This window comes from Chelonoidis abingdonii, chromosome 8 (genome assembly GCF_003597395.2).
Source record: "Chelonoidis abingdonii isolate Lonesome George chromosome 8, CheloAbing_2.0, whole genome shotgun sequence".
Lineage (NCBI taxonomy): Eukaryota > Metazoa > Chordata > Testudines > Testudinidae > Chelonoidis > Chelonoidis abingdonii.
This window is the reverse complement of record NC_133776.1, coordinates 60,709,814-60,733,719: the sequence shown is the minus strand read 5'-3', so window position 1 is coordinate 60,733,719 and position 23,906 is coordinate 60,709,814. Positions and strand designations below refer to the sequence as shown.

Below are 23,906 nucleotides of genomic sequence, written 5' to 3'. Positions count from 1 at the left end.
GTCTGTCTGCTACTGTGGCTGGAGGGAACTGAGGTAGGCAGAACACAGCACTGCCTTTTACAGCTTTACCCTCAGAACAGTCCGGAACAGAGGAGCGCTCTGACGGGCACCATTTTGAGAAGGTTCCACTGGTCCACACTGCACCACTGGCATATCCCAAGGGTGGAAACATGCAGAGTCCATTGGAAGACGAGTACTTAGGATTACATGGTGTGTTCAGTTGCAGGTCTCAAGGGCTTTGCAGAGGTGAGAAAATACTAATTCCCACTTTACAGATAGGCTAGAACATTGAGCCAGTGCTGTCTCACCAATCTGCCCACAAGGATCAGTGCAGCAGCCCCATCTCTTCCTTCTGCTCCCAAAATCTAAGCACACTGGCTGTGCAACGTGTTGTGGGGGACGCATGCTGCAGTGCTGCTGCTGAGCACAGGGCTCCAGTATGGCAACTCAAATTCCTGCCATCAAGTTAGACGAGGAGGAAGTTCCCCTCCAAGAACAGCAGGCCTGAGGGGAGGCATATGTATTAAGTGATTCTGTCCTCAGCTGCTAGCCAGGGCAGGATCGCTCCTTACAACATGTTCTCCATGGCGTTGGTCAGTCTCATTCTAAGTGACCCAAAGGATGGAGAAAATTCCCTAGCCAGTGGTAGATCTCACCACCTCCTCTTCTTGGTTTTCACCTTGTTGCTCCCAGTTAAGCTCCTGCACCAGCTTATATAACTCCTCTCCCTGCTGCTTTCCACCCTTCATGCACCTGCACATTTCTGCTGTTGCTTTCCTATACATATTTGTTTCTTGTAATGCTTCCTCATAACCAAACTCTCTAGCTGCTTTCCCATTTTTCTGAGACCAAGGTGTCTGACAGCTTATGCCCTACTGTAGGTTGTTCTAAGTAGGGCCCTATACTGATGGGTTACTAGATTTCTGCTCAGTGAGGCAACCTTATGTATGCAGCCCAGCAAAGCTTTGGCTTTTTTGCTGCTATATTGCATTCCAAGCTCTGTCTCAATTGTTTTCCACTAATTTGCCTAGTTACTGCTGCTTTCCCACACCCTGCATCTCTCTCCCATGGAATATCTGTGCTTTGGATCTGCCTCCCCACCATGCAGTCACTCATCGATTTCCCAGGATATCATATTTTATTTCCCATTTCCTCTGTGTCCCTTTGTAAGGTTCTCCAGGTCTATCTCTGTTTGACTCCACCCTCTCTTTAAATCATCAGCTCAGGTGTAGGTTTAGTCAAGGCCAAAGAGCTCCTCAGGTTTAGTGAACAGTTCTCTTCCTTCAGCCCCTCCTGGCTGATGAAAGCCAGTATAAAACAACTGACACAAACTACTAAAAAAGTGATCATTAGTGACTCCCTTTCTCTTGGAGGTGAACTTGCTAGCCCACTTTGAAAACACAAGTCAACATGACCAAAATAAACCCAACAGTTGATGCGTAAAATCTTCCCAACTATCTTCCTTTCTCTGACTTTCCTTTCCTAGGCCAGCTCATTGAGAAAGTAGCTACGACTAAGACCCGAAAACAGGTGACACTGGTGGTCATCTGGGACTCTTTACACCCAGGCGTTAGACTGGGACACAGAACAGACACCGCCCTAATGAATGAGCTCCACATCCGCAAGAGCACCTTCAGGGATATGTCCTGCCTACCCTCCTCTTCAGTATTACATGGAACACTTGGAAAGATGCCAAGACACCCTTGGCTCTGCTGCCAGCAACATACCAACAATGTTCAGCTGAACATTTGGTTTTGTAACATGCAACTGGCACCACCACAGGGATGTCCCAGTACCTTCAAGAGATCAGCACCAGGAGAGCAGCTGACTCAAACTGAGCTCAGGCTAAGAAGAGAAAACATCCTAAGGAAATACCTGAACCCCAAAGCACCTCCCTCCTATCCATCTGCCTTCCATTCTTAACTGCTGCTAAGCCTCCAGGTCTGTACTAACCCTGGACAAGTAGGTAGTGAGCTAAGAGACTTCTCCCCTTTCTTCCTAGGGTAACAGGTGGTATAGAAAACTCCGTGACTAGATAGACATGGGCCGCATGTATACACAATTTTTCTGTTTGCACTGTAACTAGCTTGCCCTCCATCTGCCCTTCTCAGGGGCTCCCTTCTTCTAGCAGAGATGTCTGTGTGTGTTTGGAAGATGATTACAGTTAGGTGACTAGAATCCATCCCCCAAACACTCTTATAATCCAGTTAACAATATGATCATACCACATGGCCCCACTCTTCTCCATCATCTTTATTTTTCAACCTTCTTTTAACTGAAAAAAATATTCTAAACATATACATTGAAGTATAAACCACCAATTTACAGTTCATGCTAGAAGCAGCAGTCCTTTCTCTGGTGTGATTTCAATAAAAGCAGGCTTTAATTTAGAGTGCATATGAGACAGGGATCTGAATTCAGTTTGGCAAATGGAGCTCTGGGCACATGGTTCCTATTAAGAATGTCCATCTGGATCTTCCACAAAGGCCCCATGACTTCTGCATACATTTTGAATGATTTATCATGTACAATACAGAGGCAGAAGTTCTTCCTTCCTTCCCCACAACTGTTTAGAGGTGGTTGTAAATCCAAGGTGGTAATCATAAACCACAAGTTTGTACAGCACTCCAGAATGCCAAGACATTCCTAAAGTTAGACTCTAATCAAATTTATGGGGGGAAGGGTACATTATGGAACAGAATACATAATGCAAAATAATCTGCTCCCCGAGTTTACATCATATGTAGTCCTCTCAACTTCTGTGACCTACCATGTATTTCTGTACGGAGCCTCATTTATCTCCCTAGCATGCATGACTTGTAGCACTGTGTGTGTTCACAAGAGAACATAAAATGTTATACTTTTCAGGAGTCCCTTTCTTACAAAACAGCATCGGCACTAATCCACTAATCAAACACCTACCGTTTTCTCATAGGTTTGTTAATAGGCATTTGTGCTGTGAAGTCCAGTACACACCTTCCGATTTGTAATTTAACTGATCCAGCTGATACCAGGAGTTTTAAATGGACACTGATGTGACACAAATCTTTTCTATAGTGTTTCTACCTCTATGCAAGATTGTTAAAACTGAATACTAAGGTGAAATTCACTTTTCCCCAGTACTGCTATCGGTGATCTTTCTGCAAACCACTTATGGTTCATTCAGTAAAACAAAACTGCTCAGTTTCAGTTTCCCTGCAGCACATTGTCCTGTGGTGTATCCAGCATGGCAGAATGGTACATTTTAGAGCAGGAACGGGCAAACTTTTTGGACTGGGGCCGCATCAGGTTTCGGAAATTGTATGGAGGCTGTGCCTCCCCAAACAGACAGGCATGGCCCGGCCCCTGCCTCTATCCACCCCCAACCCCTGCTTCTCGCCCCCCCCACTCTGGACCCTGCCCCATCAACCCCCCCACCCCGGTTCCTGTCTCCTGACCATCCCGGAACCCTGCCCCTGACTGCCCCCTGCTGCGCCATCTAACCCTCGTCTCATTCTTGACTGCTCCCCGGGACTCCTGCCCCTGACTGGCCCCTGCTGCCCATCCACCCTCGTCTATTCCTGACTGCCTCCACGGAACTCTGCCCCATCCAGCAACCCCCTTCCCTTGTCCGGTTGCCCTGGAACCCATCCCCAACTGCCCCCTGCTGCCCATCCACCCACCCTCTCCTTCCTGACTGCCCGCTCCCCCTGCCCCGAGACTCCTGCCCCATCACCCCCCTGTTCCCACCTCTGACCGCCCCGCCCCCTGACCACCACCTCAAAGTCCCCCGACCTCTATCCAACACCCCTGCTCCCTGCCTCCTTATCGTGCTGCCTGGAGCACCTATGGCTAGTGGCTGCCTAGCTGGAGACAGTCACGCACCACACAGCACAGAGAACTCCCGGCTCTGCAGCTGTGCTGTCCCAGGAACTCGCAGCCCCGCCGCCCAGAGCATTGTACCAGCGGTGGGGTGAGCTGAGGCTGCACAGGAGGGGAAACAGCAGGGGAAGGGCCAGGGGCTAGCCTCCCAGGCCAGGAGTTCAGGGGCCGGGCACACGCCACTGGACAGTTCAGAACAGCTGAAGTGTGCTCAGTAAATGTCCCTAGAATTGGGCATCCTGAGAGATGTGTGTGTGCAGGAGTGGGGAGTTAAGAGTCCCCTGTTTGTCCAGCAGAGCCCAGATCTGTTGACCTTTGGGGCATGGTATAAACACATTTCTCTTGGCTGGTGCTCAGAGATTTAGCTTTAGCAGACACGTGAGCCTATTGCTCTGTTGTTAACTAATTCTGTGTGCTTGCTTTATTGTCTGTACAGCAGCTAGGGACAAGTTAAAACAATGAAAAATAAACAAGCACCAGGCCCTGGGGTTTCTGCCGGCTGCCCTTTCGTATTGAAGAGGACAGCTGTGGACTATCTTTTATAGAATTCCACAGGCCACAGACCACAGTGCAGCGGTCACGCCTATAGAAACATTTGCACTTCACAACCAACCCATTACCACATCCAACACTGGGCAGAAGATGGATGTCATTGTATATTATGACTTGTCAAGCACATGGAGTTCAGCTTCCTAGCCAGAGCAATAAAGATACTAAGAGAAATATTTTCCTCAATGTATTATTTTTGGATTTCGCAACAGCTAGTGGTCTGTCTCCCAGAACAGTAAGGTGGCAGGAGGTGGGAGATGCTCACCTTTGATGATGCTGAGGATTTCTTGGACTTTATGTGGCTCATTGCGGTCTGGCCTGCAGCTCGGTGTGATCTCCAGCACGTAATCAGGACCATACTTTGTGAAAAACTGCAGGGAAAGGGAAATCAGCAAAGTCGTCACTGTGCAGGGCAGAAATGGTCTGGGTGAGGTTCAAGAAGAACTGTCCTGAAAATAATGCAGTAGAGGGAAACATCTGAGGTGGGACTAGGGGTAGTAGAGACAGACTCCCATCCTTGTTGTTTGCTAGGTTCCAAATGTGCTCCTCATATCCCAAAGAAAGAACTTTTGTCTCTCTAATTTAGTGGCTATTTCCCCATCTCTATTAAGGAGACTGAGTTTCTTCCCAGCTCTGCCACTGATCCACTCATCTGTAAAATACCTCTTCTCCTCCAAGGTGGCTCACGTAGCTTAATTATTTAATGCACGTGTTACGGAGTTTCTACCTGCTTGAACTCTACAACTGCTCTAACAATTCAAGTTCCATATATGAGCCATATTTTACAGCACTGCAGCTGTGAATACAATTTTATTTGTCATCCCCCTTGGCACATATGACAAATCCATTTAGCATTGTTATATCACACATGGATACCTGCACACCTGCCTGTATTAAATGAGAACACACAATGAAATCAACATTCTGGCTAGATTTCCTTGTGCTAGAGTGGTGATACTTTGAACCCACCCCCCTGCACAGCTCTAGCACAATACATTCTTTCACTGGCATGATCCCTGCACACTGGAGAGGTGCTACATCAGACAGGAAATACAGTAAGGAACAGGGCTATGCACAAGGCTGTTAACATACCTCTCCATACAACATGCTACAGATAGACGTGCAACTAAGTCTACAGGAGAAAAACTGCAGTTTTTTATATTAATACAGAATACCATAAATTATTGCATAAACACACAACACCAAGCACAGAACCAGCACATGGAAGGTTTTAAAAATTCAGCTGGCTTTGAGTTAAGTGTGTTAAAAAAATGTATACATTTGAATTTAAACTTAGCCTAAAAGGTTGGCCAGTTTATAAGAAAGTAATTAGGCATGCAGGAATCAGGCTTATTCTATAAAATTAAGGGAAAGCCAAACTAGCTGTACTCCCCCATGTGATTAAATGATACACGGGGAATACAGGAAAGGTGTCATTTGGCAGCTCCAGCAGCTGAGATCCCCTGTTTATCTACAAATATGTACACCACAGGCAGCAGCTGTGAAAGCTTTCCCCCACTGAGCCAGTAACGTGCTTCAGTTCTGATGCTCAGCAACCATCTCCAGGAGAGGAGAAGAGAAATCTCCATAGCTCAGTTAGTTCTTAACTTTCTTGGCAGCCTTGGCAAGAAGTGACAATTGTGACAACAAATTTTGACCTGGACCCCTGTTCCCTAGGACATAACTTCCAGATCACATAGACCAGACACCCAACACACAGCTAAGACTTCATTCAGTTTCATTATTGACTTGGGTGGAATTTGAGTCTCTGACAGAGTTGAAAGGGTTTGTTTTTGGTTACCACTTTCCTAAAACTATCCACGTATGGGTGCTATGATTGAGGAACACAAATATGGGTAACTGTGTTCTAAGAGAAGTGCTGGATGGCTTTACAGTGGAACAGAAGTGGAGTTGTTTATTTAACCCTCCATTAAAGGATAAATATTGTATTTCAGAGGAAGTTGTAGCATATCTTTCATCATTTCATGCCCTCATTTCAGCCCATAAAACAATACAAAAGGACTAGGGCTGTCAAGCGATTAAAAAATAATAGAATACCATTTATTTAAATATTTTGGATGTTTTCTACATTTTCAAATATATTGATTTCAATTACAACATGAAATACAAAGTATACAGTGCTCACTTTATATTTATTTATTACAAATATTTGCACTGTAAGAAACAAAATAAATTTTATTTTTCAATTCACCTAACACAAGTATTGTAGTGCAATCTCTTTGTCATGAAAGTTGAACATACAAATGTAGAACTATGTACAAAAAATAACTGCATTCAAAAATAAAACAATGCAAAGTTTTAGAGCCTACAAGGCTACTTAGTCCTACTTCTTGTTCAGCCAATTGCTCAAACAAGTTTGGTTACAATTTGCAGGAGATAATGCTGCCTGCTTCTTGTTTACAACATCAACTGAAAATGATAACAGGCATTTGCATGGCACTGTTGTAGCTGGTGTCACAAGATGTTTACGTGCCAGATGCACTAAAGATTCATATGTCCTTTCATGCTTCATCCATCCTTCCAGAGGACTTGCATCCATGATGAGTTCTGCTTGATAACGATCCAAAGCAGAGAGGTCCGACACATGTTCATTATCATCATCATGAGTCAGATGCCACCAGCAGAAGGCTGGCTTTCTTTTTTGGTGGTTTGGGTTCTATAGTTTCCGCATCAGAGTGTTGTCTTTTAAGACTTCTGAAAGCATGCTACACTCCTTGTCCCTCTCAGATTTTGGAAGGCACTTCAGATTCTTAAATCTTGGGTTGAGTGCTGTAGCTATTTTTAGAAATCTCACATTGGTACCTTCTTTGTGTTTTGTCAAATCTGCTGTGAAAGTGGTCTTAAAATGAACATGTGCTGGGTCATAATCTGAGACTGCTATAACATGAAATATATGGCAGAATATGGGTAAAACAGAACAGGAGACATACAATTCTCCCCCAAGGAGTTCAATCAGAAATTTAATTAACACATTTTTTTAACGAGCGTCATCAGTATGGAAGCATGTCTTCTGGAATGGTGGCCAAAGCATGAAGAGGCATATGAATATTTAGCATAACTGGTACATAAATACCTTGAAATGACAGCTACTAAAGTTCCATGCGAATGCCAGTTCTCACTTTCAAGTGACATTGTAAATAAGATACTGATAGCTGCATCTCCCGTAAATGTAAACAAACTTTTTTGTCTTAGCAAATGGCTGAAAAAGAAGTAGGACTAAGTGAACTTGTAGGCTCTAAAGTTTTACATTGTTTTGTTACACTTTCACAATAAAGAGATTGTACTACAGTACTTGTATGATGTGAATTGAAAAATACTATTTATTTTATCATTTTTACAGTGCAAATATTTGTAATAAAAATAATATAAAGTGAGCACTATACACTTTGTATTCTGTGTTGTAATAGAAATCAATATATTTGAAAATGTAGAAAAACATCCATAATATTTAATAAATTTCAATTGGTAGTCTATTGTTTAACAGTGTGATCAATTGCGATTAATTTTTTTGAGTTAATCGCACGAGTTAACTGCGATTAATTGACAGCCCTAAAAAGGACCTATAGTAATGCTCACAGCAATGGAACAGCAGACTGAAATACTGATCTTCTCAGTCACTTAGACTATAATTTGAGCACTCTGCCTGTATGAACAAGACACACGGATTCTTCCTAGAATGTTAGGAGGTGAAGGTCATGTAAAGGGAAGGGTCATTTTTCCTAGGGGTAAGATTTTCAGAAGCACTTAATTTCCATTTTCAGAAGAGACTAAGGCATTAAATCACTTTTGAAAATTTTAACCTCACTCTTCAATAAAGTCTTAGATTTTACTGATGGTCCGAGTGTCATGATAACAAAAATTCACCCACGAAAGCTCATGCTCCAAAACGTCTGTTAGTCTGCAAGGTGCCACAGGATTCTTTGCATGATAATAATGGTAATTTCTATCATATGTATACCTCAAATGCATAAGGCATCTCACTAGTTACATTATATTCTGAATGCTCCATGGTTGTTATAGCACACTACCATCCTAGCGCCTACTAATGATAAACTTACAATACAGTTTTCATGCATATCTACTTTTCACATGTCCACACCTTTCTGAAATAGTCACCTTTCAAGAGCGGGACATTTTCCTTGCTTGGTTTGTACCCTGAGATGAATTTGGAAAGGGTTTTCGAATTCACCTCCGGTTCACATTGTGGGAGAACTATGAACATTTTCCCCATGGTAAAAAGCATTCTTACCTTGCTTAACAGGGATACAGCAAAAACAACTGATACTTGAATGGAGCAGTGGTTTTCAACCTTTTTTCATTTGCGGACACCTCAAAAATTTCAAATGGCGGTGTGGACTCCTTTGGAAATTTTAGACAGTGCGCAGATCCCCACGGGTCCATGGATCACAGGTTGAAAGCCACTGATCTAGAGCCTTTAATTGGTTTGAGGAGCTTAGTGCAATGCAAGCATTAGCATGGAATAATGCGCAAAGCAAGTTATTTCAAGGAATTTACACATTCATTTGAAAAAGCTGCTAAGCTCAATAAGATCTTTTAATTTCATTTCTATAAAAGAAACAGGAAATAAAATGCAAAACACTGCAATGTTAGGGTTGCAGAAAAAGTTAGAAAATAAAAAGGTTACGGTTCTAACAGCAAAGTTGCCTCAGTTGCACTATTTTCTATTCCTTTTTTTTCTGTAAAAGTATATCATGGTTTATGACATAAGCAGGGCTGGCTCCAGGCACCAGCTAAGAAAGCAGGTTCTTGGGGCAGCCAATACAAAAGGGCGGCACTCCATCCGCTATTGGGGCGGCACGCCCGGGTCTTCAGCAGCAGGTCCCTCAGTCTCTTTCTTCCTCTTTGAGCTGCCGCTGAAGTACCGCTGAAGAGGAGGAGAGGGAATGAAGGACCCGCCGCTGTACTGCCGCCGAAGAATGGAGCGGCACAATTGAGCTGCCACCGAAGTGCTGCCGATTGGCTCTCCCCAGCCGCTTGGGGCGGCAGAAAACCTGGAGCCAGCCCTGGACATAAGTATAACATGCCCATAACTCATTTTTATGGACAACAATGAGGATAGTACTGTTGTCGGAGCCTTAATTTTTGCATTTCCAGACTTTAAAATCACAATACTATTAAAATCACAAACTCCACATGAATACAGTTAATTAATACTGCACATGAATACAATTAACACAGCAATTAATTACCAAGGAATATCTTGTTGTTTATGGAAATGCACTTTTTTATATTTAATAACTAATATCCCAATCCTGCAATTGGCTTCATGTGCAGATGGTTCCAAAGACTCTGTGTGGATGCAGAGCATGTGACTGCTCAACTGTGCTAAGTTATTTTCTGTTTTAGAACAAATTTTGTGAATCTTAAAATAGCTTTTTTACATAAGCACAGAAAAGCAATGTCTAAATAAATTCTCCCAGTCACTCCTCAATTAAACATGCAGCAAACGACTCATGGGAATTTGCTTATTTCTGATGAGCTATGGAGGGCCAATTGTGGAAAGACACACCAGCCCCAAAAATTCAAAAGGCCATCTTTGATTCTCTTTGAGATGGTGGATTTTATGAGACTTAATGTTTCCAAAACTGTTACAAACAACCCAGTCGCAGCAGCCATCTTGAAATCAATCCCTCACAGGCTAGATGTTGCCAAGGGATGGTATTCAAGGCATCGAAAAGACTCATTTTGATTTTTCTCTTGGCAGAACAAGAACGTTAAGAGAAGGCAACTTTGTGCTCCAGTAATTACAAAGGCAGATGCCTTCATTTTGCTTCACATTCAGATATCCTTGGCAAAAAAACACCTTCGATGTTATAAACCCAGGTTTTTAGAATTGTAGGTACAAACATTGTAGAAATACCAAAGAGCAGAAATCATCTGGTGCAGAATTCTAAAAATCTACAATGGGAAAACAATTGAAAGTTACTTAAATGAAATGAGAGTAATGTGCGCCTGAGTCTGCCTCCCTGGTGAGTCAAGCCTATGACATTTCAGTGACAACATTTACAATTCCATTGCTGATCATTCTAATGGATGGAAAGGTGAAGGGGATGGGAGCGATGTCATGGGAGACTGGACATAGGAGCTGCTGCCAGAAAGGAAATAAAGAGGGTAGAAATGAAAAGATTCAAAGAGAAGGAAAGAGGGATAGAAAGGAAGATGAGAAGTGATGAGAAATAAAGGGTAGAAATAGCAGTGCTCCTAAAAGGGAGGAGGCCAAATGCAACACCAAAATACTGAACAAAACAAACAAACTTCAGTTACTACATAAAAGGCTAGATTCTATCCTTGATCTTACCGCAAAACTCTCCCTGACATCAACAGAAGACTGCAGCAGATGGAGGGGAGCATGCAGCCCTACACTTACCACCTGGCCCACTGTACTGCCAACCCAAAGCATGCAAAAATCATGAATCCCCCCCCCCCCCCCCAATCATGAGATTATTTAAAACTATTAAATGTGGGACTCTTTTTTCCGAATCTTTAGGGGTGACATTTTCAAGCCTTTCTCCACAACCAAAAGAGCGAGAAACTTAATTTTTAAGTGAAACCGAGTTCCTCTCACAGCCATGTGGCTCAAGGAACTGGGGGCTTTAAGAAGACTTATCACAAGACTTAGCAACACTAAGGACCAGTACATATCCAGTTGTTCCACTTTAAACTGCTTTGTGGCAACATGTTTCAGCAAATGCTCTCTCCCAGGTCATGAACTCTTACTGTTTCCTTAGAAAGGGGAGCAAAGCCTGTGTTTGTATAGCAGGAAAGTGGCCCCTGGATTACAGTCAACCTGCTCCGATTAAGGATCTCAAAAGGCTGCCCAGCCTGACAGCTTGATTTCCAGATTTCAGTTAATCAGAATAGGAGTTCCTATTTAAAGCAAAGAAAATAAGGAATCAGGAAGTGCCAGCCCTTGTTTCTCTGTAGAGGTGTTGACAGGCTATTAAATCATTAGCGGTTCCTTGCCAGGAGTAGCAGAATAAATCTGGGAACCTGACAAACGGACAGCAGCTCTGTGCACAGAGACATATACACAGAGAAAGTACATGCTGTTATCTCATATCTGTGTAAATATTTCAGCTGACATTTCCATTAGATCCAAACCAGTTTCCCACACAGTGTTCTTTAAGTCGGCTTCCACCAGTTCACAATAAATACGCTAACCTGTCCCTAAAGTACAATGCAGGCAGCCTGGATTAGCATCCAGAAAGATTACCAAGCGCAGGTATGTGTAGAGAACAGAAGTGGTGCACATGCATGAAAAAGGACAACTCCCAGAAGACATTACAAAGTTAATGACACAGATGAGATTTTTCTTTTTCTTTCCCCTTCCATTTAATTACTTAAGAGACTAGAAGGTAAACTGTTACATACCTGCTCAAAGCAGTAGCTTTGTACTTACACTGGAGTGAGGAGAGAATTTTTGTTATCTTGGAGCCTGAATAATACTGTGAAGAAGTTAAGTCTGCAGTGCACGAAGGGGTAAGATGATGTCAGACCCAAGGAGCAATGGAATAGAAACCATCTTGAATGATAGAGTATTTAGATTACAGTAGCATCTGGCAGCCTCAACTAAGGTCAGGGCCGGTATGTGAAGCACTGGACAACCATATAGTAAGACAGCCCCTTTCCTCAAGAGCTACTGATCTATATAGATAAGACATACAAAATGTGGGAGGGGAAACTGAGACACAGAGAGAAAAAGTGACTTGTCTAAAGACACATAGCAGGTCAGTGGCAGAGCTGGAGAAAGAACCCAGGCCTTCTGGCCCCAGGCCAGCATGCTAGCCACAAAGAGAGGAACCCATTACGTAAGAAATGAACAGTAAATTTAAATTAACCAACTGAGACTGAGTTGGTCAGAGCTTCTTGGAAAGTAAAGAGGGGCAGGAGGGCTGAAGGAAAAGAAGACCGAAAGAGGCAGATGATGTGTTTCTCCCCCTTCTGCACCCTCTCCATGCTTTGGAACCGTCAAATCCTCCAAGACATATATTTGCAGTCTCCGATCTTACTGTGCTTTGTAGGGCTAACGTTAGCCAGCACAAAACAATATACCAGCTAGTTTTGTGGTGAAGCAGAACCTTGAAGGGGAACACAAATCACTAGATTACTGGGGATATAGATCCCAGAGTTTGCTAAGCCAGTTCCCCTTATTGTGTGCAGCTTGGGATGGGAGATTCTGTTTTAACAACAGGTTCAGTTCCTCCACAGGAAGCAGAGGGGAGTAAGGGTGGCCAGCCCACTTCCCTAAGGGCTGGTAGATCAGCAGGACTTCCATGCATAAAGCCATCTACACATGAGCCCTTACCTAGCGAAGTCCTGGCCACCCACACACTCCTTCATTTCTCCAGCAGAGGAGAAGAGTGAATCTTTCTGTGTCTGAACCCAGCAGGAAACAACATCCTGTTTCGGATAGACTCAGAGGTTAGGATAAATTGTTGTTTTAAATGTCCTCTTTCCTTTAAACCATGTGGTGGCTTTGTAAACAGCCTGGGAATCTGTATACATTATATCCATACCATCTTTGACAGTATCCTAGTTTAAGGGCATTCAGGCTTGCTGCCCCTTTCCACAGGACACTGTAAATCATGTCCATTAATAATAAATCTGTTTGGCCAATGGTGGAATGAAAGAACAGGAGAGTCCTTGAACTACAACCCCAGTATGCTCTGAGTTCCCTATGGTGTAGCCCTGAACATCCATTCCAAGTTCAGGCTGCATCATAAGAGTGAGTGCTGGGTAGACTCAGGGTTGAGCATTTGGGAGATACATCTGTCATAGTTACATGCATGGTACTCTAAGTCCAGACCGCCCAGTGAGCTCAGACAAATAATGCACAGCCATCCTCAGCTTTAACACTGAGGTGCATTGTGCAATGTTCCTGGCTGAGCTGAGCCATCAAGTCACTCCAATCAAGATGGAGAAATTCATACTGTGCCTATGTATGGAAGACTAGGGTAGCTGCTACCTGCTCTAGTTGATGTAGGGGGAGGGATAGCTCAGTGGTTTGTGCATTGGCCTGCTAAACCCAGGGTTATGAGCTCAATCCTTGAGGGGGCCCTTTGGGGAACTGGGGTAAAAATCTGGGGATTGGTCCTGCTTTGAGCAGAGGTTGGACTAGATGACCTCCTGAGGTCCCTTCCAACCCTGATACTCTATGGTTCTATGTAAATTAGCTGGTGGGATAAGCTTGGCTGGCTTTGCTGAACTCCAAACAGCAATGCACTGAACCCATGGTCAATACATAACTGGACATTGTATAAATTAACTGTTAAAACTAAAAGACCCAAATCAAAATAAGTCACCTCACCTTCTTGCCTACAGAAAATAGTCACATGTTGCTGGAGTCCCATGCAGCACCTCACTATGAAGAGTTAGACAAACAACCAAATGCATCTGAGTGTCTCTAGCACTTCAGGCTTGTTCTCCTTAAACAAAAAGGGGTTTTCCAGGCATACAAACAGGCTTCTCTTCTTACTAGCATTCACAGCTGTGGATGCCTCTATCTAGAAATGTATACTGTGCTCCTCACCCTGCTCCCTGTCTCTCCCATCACAGGCAGTTCATGTAGCTACCTATGACAACAGTATTCTGGTTAGCTAATCAACAGGAGCCAACATGCCTCACTTTTTGCGCCTTTGTCTGTGCATCAGAACTACTGAGATGCTAAAGCAAAACTGCATACATCTCTGGAGACAGGGTTTCAGCAATGAGCCTCCTAGGAGAGATTAGTGATAATATGAATTGGTTTCTATCATCTTCTGAAATTATGCTCTGACTTGCTTCCTCTTGTCAGTGCTGGTGATAAGTGCCAGATTCACAGCCCTGGAGAATGAATATCTGTTCTTGGGAGCAGTACAATGTGGGCAGCAGTTGTACAAGTGGTCCCACCCTGACCCCAACAATGCCTCACAGCCTGCAGGGGCCATCTCTAGGGGTGAAAGGCTCCTTTAGTACGGAGGATTATGGAGATCAAGGCAGAACACAGCCTGCTGCAAATCCTCAGCCAGTATTTATCAACATGCCATGACTAGTGATGGGTTAATCTCAGAAGGCGCTAAGGTCTGATTCAGATGAGCACCCAAAGCTGAGAATCTCTGCTGAATTCTCCAAACTAGGCTGGAAGTTTCATGAAACTGCCAGTGCTTTATACTGCTGATTGGATTGGGAGTATTGTGAGGACAGATGCTGCAATCCCAGCCCTGTGTCATTTCTGGCTGGAATCAGGAAAAGCAAAAGCAGAACAGCCATAAGAAGAAAAAAAAAATAGTTCAAGTGAACTTTCTCAAACATTTTGGGTGAAAGTCCTGAAGTAGGGTAGGTGTGTCTTGCTAATGCCTAATCCTCACCCCCAAATCATCTCTTCCCTCGGAATGAGAAAATTCAGACCCCAGAGCGTTGCTGAGTATATACAGAATGGGAAAACTGAAAATAGATAAGGACAAGATCTGCTAAGAAAGGCAGAGGGAATGGCATATTATCAGTCACACCAGAACTTCACTGTATCCACTGCATTCAACAGGCAGAAAGGGGCCTTTACTTTTTGCTTTCCTATCTCATTGCACTGAAGGATATTAAAGAGTGATCTAACAGTCTCGAAATCTCTCTTCTTTCACAGCACACTGCCAAACTGAGCCCTCCTGTACATTCCTTCTGTGAACTTACTCCATTTCTTCAAGGGTCCTGACTGGGTGTTAGTTCTAGGCTTGTGTGCGCCAATGACTGCTTAAAAGTCCTAACTAATATGCAAACCAGTCTTTCCATAGCTCCACTCGTTTATCAGTCCTGGCTATTAATTTCTCCCTGACAGGTAGACAATTTCAATCAGCAACGTTTGCAGCCGACTGTTCTTCCTCTGAGTGACAGGCGGATGCATCAGTTCCTGCACTGGCTGAGGGGTTGCAAAACAATGGCTGGAAAATACCACAGAGCCACTTCCTGTTGTAAACTCTATCTTCTGAAGAGGCAAAGAAAACAGCCAACCCTCCTGTGGGACGGCATGTTTGTGTTGGCTTGGGAGGGAGGTGGCATGTGACTGTTTCTCTTGCTGGAGTTTTTAAGAGAATTAGCCTGGCCCTACAGTGAGCAAGAGATAAAAATGGAATAAAAACAGCCCTATTTCTGCCCAGTGCAAGGAGAGTTCATCTGCAGCGGGGAAGATGGTGGAATATGGGGCACTTCAGAATGAGGTATTTAGCTTTTTTTTTTAAAAGCACACTGCCAACACATGTGGCATGGCCTGTCCCAGGATGACCATCCCATCACATGATATTTCAGAGGGAGATGGAAAGTGCCCCCATCTCCTCCCTACCTGTGCAGCAGACACAGCCCTAGATCTGTATACGCTGGAGAATTCACCTTTGGATCAGGTTGAATGTGAAGGGAAATACTGGTAGCTGTTCTTCAGGGTTATAAAACTGACAGAGAGGGAAAGAATTTGCCTTCAAGATGTTGGACTAAACAGAGACATTAGAGTGACAAGGTGGGAGAGGTAATATCTTTTACTGGACCAACTTCTATTGGTGAGAGAGACAAGTTTTCAAGGGGAACAGAGCTTTGAGGGGTGCATGAAAACTTCAGGGACTTAGGGGCTTTTTATCTTAGAAAAGGGATGAATAAGGGGGAATATGATAGAGGTCTATAAAATCATGACTGGTGTGGAGACAGTAAATAAGGAAGCGTTATTTACTCCTCATAACACAAGAACTAGGAGTCATTAAATGAAATTAATAGGCAGCAGGTTTAAAACAAGCAAAAGGAAGTATTTCTTAGAATCGTAGAATATCAGGGTTGGAAGGGACCTCAGGAGGTCATCTAATCCAACCCCCTGCTCAAAGCAGGGCCAATCCCCAGGCAGATTTTTGCCCCATATCCCTAAGTGCCCCCCTCAAGGATTGAACTCACAACGCTGGGTTTAGCAGGCCAATGAGCTATCCCTCCCCCCCGCATTCTTCATACAATGCACAGTCAACCTGTGGAACTCTTTGCCAGAGAATGTTGTGAAGGCCAAGACTATAACAGGGTTCAAAAAAGAACCAGATAAGTTCATGGAGGATGGGCAGGGATGGTGTCCCTAGCCTTGGTTTGCTAGTGGCTGGGAATGGGCAACAGTGGATGGAACATTTGATGATTACCTGTTCTGTTCATTCCCTCTGGGACACCTAGCATTGGCCACTGACAGAAGACAGGATACTGGGCTAGATGGATGATGGATCTGACCCAGTATGGCCATTAAAAACCGATTTGAGTTAATCTGGTGCAAACTTGTATGTGGACACACCTCAACTGGTTTGCAACTTGCTTGTACCGATTTAGAGTTTGTCTATACAAGAAATTTCTCTACAACTAAAACGAGTAGAACGCCCTGTGTAAACAAGTCCGTAGCTTACATCAGTAATGAGTCCTCTGGCTCCAGCTCTCTACGTCTCCTCTTCATTCAGGTGCACACACAGAGCAGACTGAGGGGAGAACCCCCAAACAACACTTGAATTGGATATAGGATATAGCTTCACTGCAGTGTTAATGCTGATGAGGGGCACTCAGCTTTGAGCACCTGGGCTAGCCTAGCTGGGTGACAGCAGAGACACTGCAAAGCCCTGCCTGAGTGTGCCCATTCCACTGAGCCCATGTTGGCATTGCACTTCCCTGCATGGCACTAAGACTGCTGGGGGCATATCCAATGGGCCTTTTTGCTGCAGTGAGCTGAGCTGCTCTACGGATTATCTCCCAGCAAATTGTGGAAGAATACACCTGTCCTTCTGGGCACTGAGGGAATTGTAAGGTAGCACAGGAGGACTAGCAGCATCCATGTGACTTAGCCTGCAACCTCACTGCAAAGTGGGCAGGTTACCAGCCTGAGTGAAAGCTGCACCCAGGCTCTAGCCGATATCCTCAGCTCAGCCAGCTAGTCTGAGTATAAAGCACCAGCACACCTCAAGTCAGAGGTTGTGGGTGTGGACCGGAGCTGGGATAGTGTCAACACCAGAGTAAAGACTTGAGTTCACGATGCAGTGAAGACACACCCACAAGCTGCTGCGGCTCAGTTGCTTCTTTTGATCTCTTGTGATGAACAGGATGTAGAGCAGATGAAGGAAGCCTGTTAGCCCAAATGCAGATTGCACAGGACAGACAGATTATCTCTGCTCTCTTGCCATCCTGCCTGGAATGGCCTTGCAGCTTCTAAAGACAAGTCTTTAATTAGTTGTCAAAAGTTGCTAAGAACCTTGCAAGGGGTTCTGTAGCTTTATTTACAGAGCTTTCCATCCTTGGAAACAACTGCCCATCTCTTATGGTTCAGTATCAAAGCTCCTGAGATTTAGAAGTGGTGTTGCTCTGGAAGCCAGGTCTTAAACGTTACCATTAACCTGTATATGTTAAAAGCTGTGTCAATAAAGTGGGCATTTTATTGCTGCTGCAGCCCTAGTACAAAATCTTTGTGCCAGACAGATTCAGCCAAGCAGGGACAGAGTGGTCAGAAATGGCCAAGGACAGCTCTCTGGTTAGTTAGAAAAAATATCACTCCCACTATTCTGACATCATCATCAGCTTTTCTGTGCAGTAGCAGGAGCTCAGAACACTGATGAGCTTCCTCCTAATGAAAAGAACAGGAGTACTTGTGGCACCTTAGAGACTCACAAATTTATCTGAGCATAAGTTTTCGTGGGCTACAGCCCACTTCGCTGGATGCATAGAATAGAACATATAATAAGGAGATATATATACACGTATAGAAAACATGAAAAGGTGGGAGTTGCCCAACCAATTTTAAGAGGCTAATTAATTAAGATGAGCAATTATCAGCAGGAGAAAAAAAACTTTTGTAATAATCAACAAGATGACCCATTTCAGACAGTCTGACAAGAAGGTGTGAGGATACTTATCATGGGGAAATAGATTCAATGTGTATAATGGCTCAGCCATTCCCAGTCTCTGTTCAAGCCTAAAACGATGGTATCTAGTTTGTGTATTAATTCAAGTTCAGCCGTTTCTTGTTGGAGTCTGTTTTTGAAGCTTTTCTGTTGCAAGATTGCCACCTTTAAATCTGTTACTGAGTCACCAGTCAGGTTGAAGTGTTCTCCTACTGGTTTTTGAATGTTATGATTCCTGATGTCAGATTTGTATCCATTTATTCTTTTGCGTAGAGACTGTCCTGCTGGCCAATGTACATGGCAGAGGAGCATTGCTGGCACATGATGGTATACATCACATTGGTAGATGAGCAGGTGAATGAGCCCCTGATGGCATGGCTGATGTGATTAGGTCCTATGATGATGTCACTTGAATAGATATATGGACAGAGTTGGCACTGGGCTTTGTTGCAAGGATAGGTTCCTGGGTTCGTGTTTTTGTTCTGTGGTATGTGGTTGCTGGTGAGTATTTGCTTCAGGTTGGGGGGGCTGTCTGTAAGCAAGGACAGGTCTGTCTCCCAAGATCTGTGAGAGTGAGGGATCATCTTTAAGGATAGGTTGTAGATCTTTGATGATGTGCTGGAGAGGTTTTAGTTGGGGGCTGAAGGTGACTGCTAGTGGCGTTCTGTTATTTTCTTTGTTGGATCTGTCCTGTAGTAGGTGACTTCTGGGGACTCTTCCTGCTCTGTCAATCTGTTTTTTCACTTTAGCATGTGGGCATTGTAGTTTTAAGAATGCTTGATAGAGATCTTGTAGGTGCTTGTCTCTGTCTGTGGGATTGGAACAAATACGGTTGTATCTTAGAGCTTGACTGTAGACAGTGGATCGTGTGGTGTGTCCTGGATGGAAGCTGAAGGCATGTAGGTAAGTATAGTGGTCAGTAGGTTTCTGGTAAATTCCAGTGTATCCATTGCCCAGTGTCCTCTAGATTAAACTGCAAGCTGATGGGAGGGGAGGGTCATTGCCAGGTTTATCAGGAGCAGATGCACACGTCACATTTTATTTATCCCCCAAAAAGTATAACTATTAAATCACAATGTAAATTTGGAAGGAAGAAAGGAAGAAAGAGATTTACTGATGGAGGAAAGGTTAGAATAGAGTGCACACTGAACAACAAGAGATGTGAAGGGTGTAAACACAAAGGACAGTCTGGTCTAAGGGTGAATGGGGCAGTGGGATGAAATTAAACAAAGCGAATCAAGCAGAGTATCTGAGCATTTCCCGTTAAGGAAATCTTTTCAAAGGAGGAATATTTTCCTACGGGAAGTGGTAGAAATCTCATTGCTTCCATCATGTAAAACTGAATAAAACCTTAGAGAGTCAACTGAAGGGATCATTCGTGCCGTGGCCAGAGTTCGCTTTGGCAGGGAGGGCTAGATAAGACCGACTCCAGTATGCTTCCCTCCCTGTCTCCCCAAATGTCTAATTTCAGTGAACCTGGTTTTTAGAGAAGCCATTAGTGATCGTTACCAGTCCAATTTTACCTGTTGGCAACCTTCAGTCTTGCTCTGTCACTCCTAACAAACATTTTTTTCCATGCAGAGGGTGACCAAAATGCTACATATGCACTCCTAGGTTTAGCAGGGTAGGCCCAATGCCGCTATATTCCAATTAGTCACGGGGCTAACTATTGCCCTCTTCAAATGCTGGCTGTGTGGAGGAGGTCTATCTAGCAGTGCAGTTCTTAGACATGCAGAAGTCGCACTGGTTTAAAGTGATTCATTTAAAAAGTTGCAAACACATCAATTTAGACCTCACTTCTCTGGATTTGTTTTATGGTTACTATTTTTCCACAGGCCCCTCGCCTCATTCAATACCCAGGATGGATAGTGCTCTGGGGAGACACTGGGGCTATGATCTGAAGAAGGCTGCTGTCTGTAGGACCCCTACCTCCTTGTTGCACAAGTTGGAAAGTGCATCATGAATGAGGAAGCGGACTGTGGGAAGAGAAAGGGATCTGATTTACAGAAGTGCTGAGCACTTGCAGCTACAGCTGAAATCAATAGAAGTTGTGCTTTGAAAATACAAAGTGCTATGTAATGCTAAGTCTGTAAAATTAAGTCCTAGGAATTTCAAAATCAGACACCCACAATTTACTCTCTTTGTGGCTCACAAAAAAAGCCCATAAAGTAGGGGCCCTGTGGGAAAAAACAGTAATCATGTAACTAAAGACTGCATCATAATGTGTATGCACAAGGGGGCTGAATTTAGGTTGCATAGGTATAGGACAGGAAGTAAGAGATCAACCCCCCTTGCAGTGAGCTGAGATATAAAGGAAACTCCATTTGTAGCTCAGTAGAAGGAAAGTCCCAGACATGCTGTGCTGGCGTTAGAATGAAAGTTTGCCCAGTGGTGAGGTAGAAAAGCTGACTTCAGAAGAGGGCTCCCCGTTTGCCTCACCCTCATTGAATAGTTTCCTTTTTTAAAATGCAATCCCCGGGGCTAGCCAGCCTCATAGGTAGAAGGCACCAAGCAGCAAGGAGACACTAGAACAAGCCCAAACACACACAGGGGAAACAACAAAAGGGCTACACTATGCTTACAATCAGGCTTTGTGATGGCTTTTTTTTTTTGTCATCCTAAATGCAAATCTCTCTCTTCCCCACCCCAACCCCCTTGCATGTTCTTGGAAAGGCAGGCCTCCTGTTTGCTCACTTCTGGCAGCATCGTGGCAGCTGGTGGAGTGGGGAGTGGAGTAGAGTTTATTCAGCAGGTACAAAGTCTCTTTTGTTCCCCAGACAGTGCTGAGCTGCTGCTCCTCAGGGCTCTGCGAGAAGGGGAGGAGGTGCCTCAGAAAAATGACTAAGTTCTGTTTGTGGTATCTAAGCAAGACCACAGCAGTGTCTCTTTGATCCCTGGTCATGAAAAGAGCACAAAAGACTGAATAAAAGAATGAAGACCTATACAAACTGGCTACAGGGACTTTGTCTACCACAGGACCTCCTCCTGCAGTAGAAGTGCCCTATATTATCACCTCCCTCTGTGGTGGTCACTGGCTGTCCGTCCCTTTCATTAAGATGCCAACATCCCCTCCCCTCCTTCCCATCTCCTCTCACATACAGAGCTCAATACGCCCCACTAAAGCTGCTTTGTGGCCCTGGTACTGAATGCGTTGCAGGCTTGCTGCTGCCTGGATACTTGCAATCAGTAATGCAAACAATTCAGTCACTGCAGGTGCAGAATGAACACACTGTCCCATGCGGCAAGATCTACTTTTCAAGGTTTGTCCTGGTAAATAAACCCTGAAAGGACATGATGTAGCACATAACCCACAAGATGCCTGGCTGAGAGCTCATTAAAACTCATTTGAGATTGCATCTTCCTCTGGTATATTTCATGCCTATACTGTGCCCTCTGTAATTTACATTGTAAATTCCTTAAAGCAGGGATCCAGCCATCCTGTAGGTTTAGCGAATAGCCTAGCACACTGATGCATGCGCTTTCCTTTTCCACACACTTCTCTTGTTAAGCAACTCTACTAACATTACCATTTTCAGTTCATTTTTTTTGTTCACGACCTGAAGTAGGCTAATAAAAGACATTTTAAAAGATTCCTGTTGACTGGCTCACTGCCCCAAGAATCGGTGAGAGGGTGCACACGGTGTGGCTTGGTAAAATGGCTTGAAGAAATATGCTCCTTCTGGATTTGGAAAGAGGATGATCACACTGTAAGTCAGTACTGCATGCTGGGATGAAGAATGTTTATAAACATCATTTATGTATTAAATACAAGAGCAGGTGGTATGTGAGAGCTTATTAGGTGAGACCCCCAGACTTATCACAAGTTGACAGTATGGCTCTTCAATGGGCAAGGGTTGGACATCTCAGCTTTAGTGCACATGATCTTTCTCTACCCAATGCGAAAGCACAGGCAGGATCTTTTACTGTTAGCCAAATAAATACTATGTTCAGTGTTTTGAAATGATCCTGTTCAGCAGGGAGACGTGGAAGGGGAGCAGGTGATGTTAAAAAACAAACAAAATCTTTCAGACTTCTTGTCAAGACAGTCAGTTGCAGAAATTGTTGGTCTTGGTTATAGTTCAAGAGCTAGAAACCATGGAATCGCTGATGGGGAGAACTGGAAAAGTATATTTAAAAACTGAAAAAGGAAATCCTTGCAAAGGAAATATAATCATTAGCCTGGGGAGCTCTGGGTTGAAGGATATTATTGATGCAAACTGCTTACAGTTTCAAAACAGGATTATGCATTTATATGAAAAACAGCATCTGTAATCTAGCGAGAATAAAAATCATGGTTCTCAATCTTCATGCTTCAGGGCAAAAAACTGATTCCCAGCTGATCACACTCACCCTCCCTCCCAGACAGTATCACACAAATAGATGCACATTTTAAATAATTCCTTCCTCTGAAGCATCCAGGATTGGCCATTCTCAGAGAGAGGATACTAGCAGGCTAGCTGGCTCATTGCTCTATTCCAGGGATTGGCAACCTTTCAGAAAGTGGTGTGCCGAGTCTTCATATATTCACTCTGATTTCACGTTTTGCGTGCCAGTAAAACATTTTAATGTTTTTAGAAATTCTCTTTCTACAAGTCTATAATATATAACTAAACTATTGTTGTATGTAAAATAAACAAGGTTTTTAAAATGTTTAAGAAGCTTCATTTAAAATTAAATTAAAATGCAGAGCCCCCCTGACCGGTGGCCAGGACCTGGGCATGTGAGTATCACTGAAAATCAGCTCGTGTGCCGCCTTTGGCACGTGTGCCATAGGTTGCCTACCCCTGGTCTATTCCAGTATAGGAGATTTACTTATACCAGTCAGCCATAGGACATGCATGGGGCTTTACAAATTACATAGGAACTACACTATAATCAACAATCCTGTCTTCAGCAGTGGCATGTGTCTAACCCTGTGGAAGAAAGTGCAAGAAACCCTGTAGCGGACAATTATGGAATAAACCTGCCCATGGGGAACTTTTCTTACTTGACCCCTGTCATTGAGAGGTCAGTTTGTGTTCTGAAGCCAGATGGTTTCATACCCCTTACATTTATCCTACTTAATGTAACCATGGATCTACTTAGGTCCTTACATGATGCTCATCACTGTGGTCTAAGAACACCTCCCAGAAAGAATCAATATACGGAATTTCTTTCTCTCTTCTCATCCGCATCTCCCCTCATATTCATCAAATCCCTAAACTGACTCAATCATTTCCATCATTTCATATGAAGGTCTTCCCAGTCCTCTAACCACATTGATGGAACATCTCTGGACCCCTTCATTTCTGGTCTTTCTGAGATGAAGGAGGCCATAACTGAACACAGTATCACTGATTCTAAACATTTTCAGTATCATCCTAACATTATTTACATCTTTGGCCCTGCTATACAACTGAGCAAATACTTTCATTCAGCAAGCCATAAAGATGCCCAAGTCTTTTTCCTGTGTGATTATGTGTAGGCAAGGAATAGTTGTGCAATGAGTCATTCCATCACTTTGGTAGCTGAAATTCATTGTTGCCAATTGCATTGTATTGATCATTCACTTAGCCTGGTAAGGTCCTTCTGCAACTCTTCGATCTTCTC

At 43.7% G+C, this 23,906-nt stretch overlaps 1 protein-coding gene across 7 annotated transcripts in view; it reads right to left on the bottom strand.

Moving 5' to 3' along the window:
* Positions 1-23,906, bottom strand: part of HDAC8 (histone deacetylase 8) — a 98,945-nt gene that overhangs the window by 9,556 nt on the left and 65,483 nt on the right. For 4 of the 7 annotated variants that reach the window (XM_032791614.2, XM_075068688.1, XM_075068692.1 and 1 more), the window contains one exon: positions 4,676-4,781. In XM_032791614.2, coding sequence (XP_032647505.1) covers positions 4,676-4,781 — 106 coding nt within the window. Of the gene's footprint in view, positions 1-4,675; positions 4,782-18,108; positions 21,212-23,906 lie in introns of those variants that run through there. The other 3 variants (XM_075068689.1, XM_075068690.1, XM_075068691.1) reach the window with 2 other exon arrangements.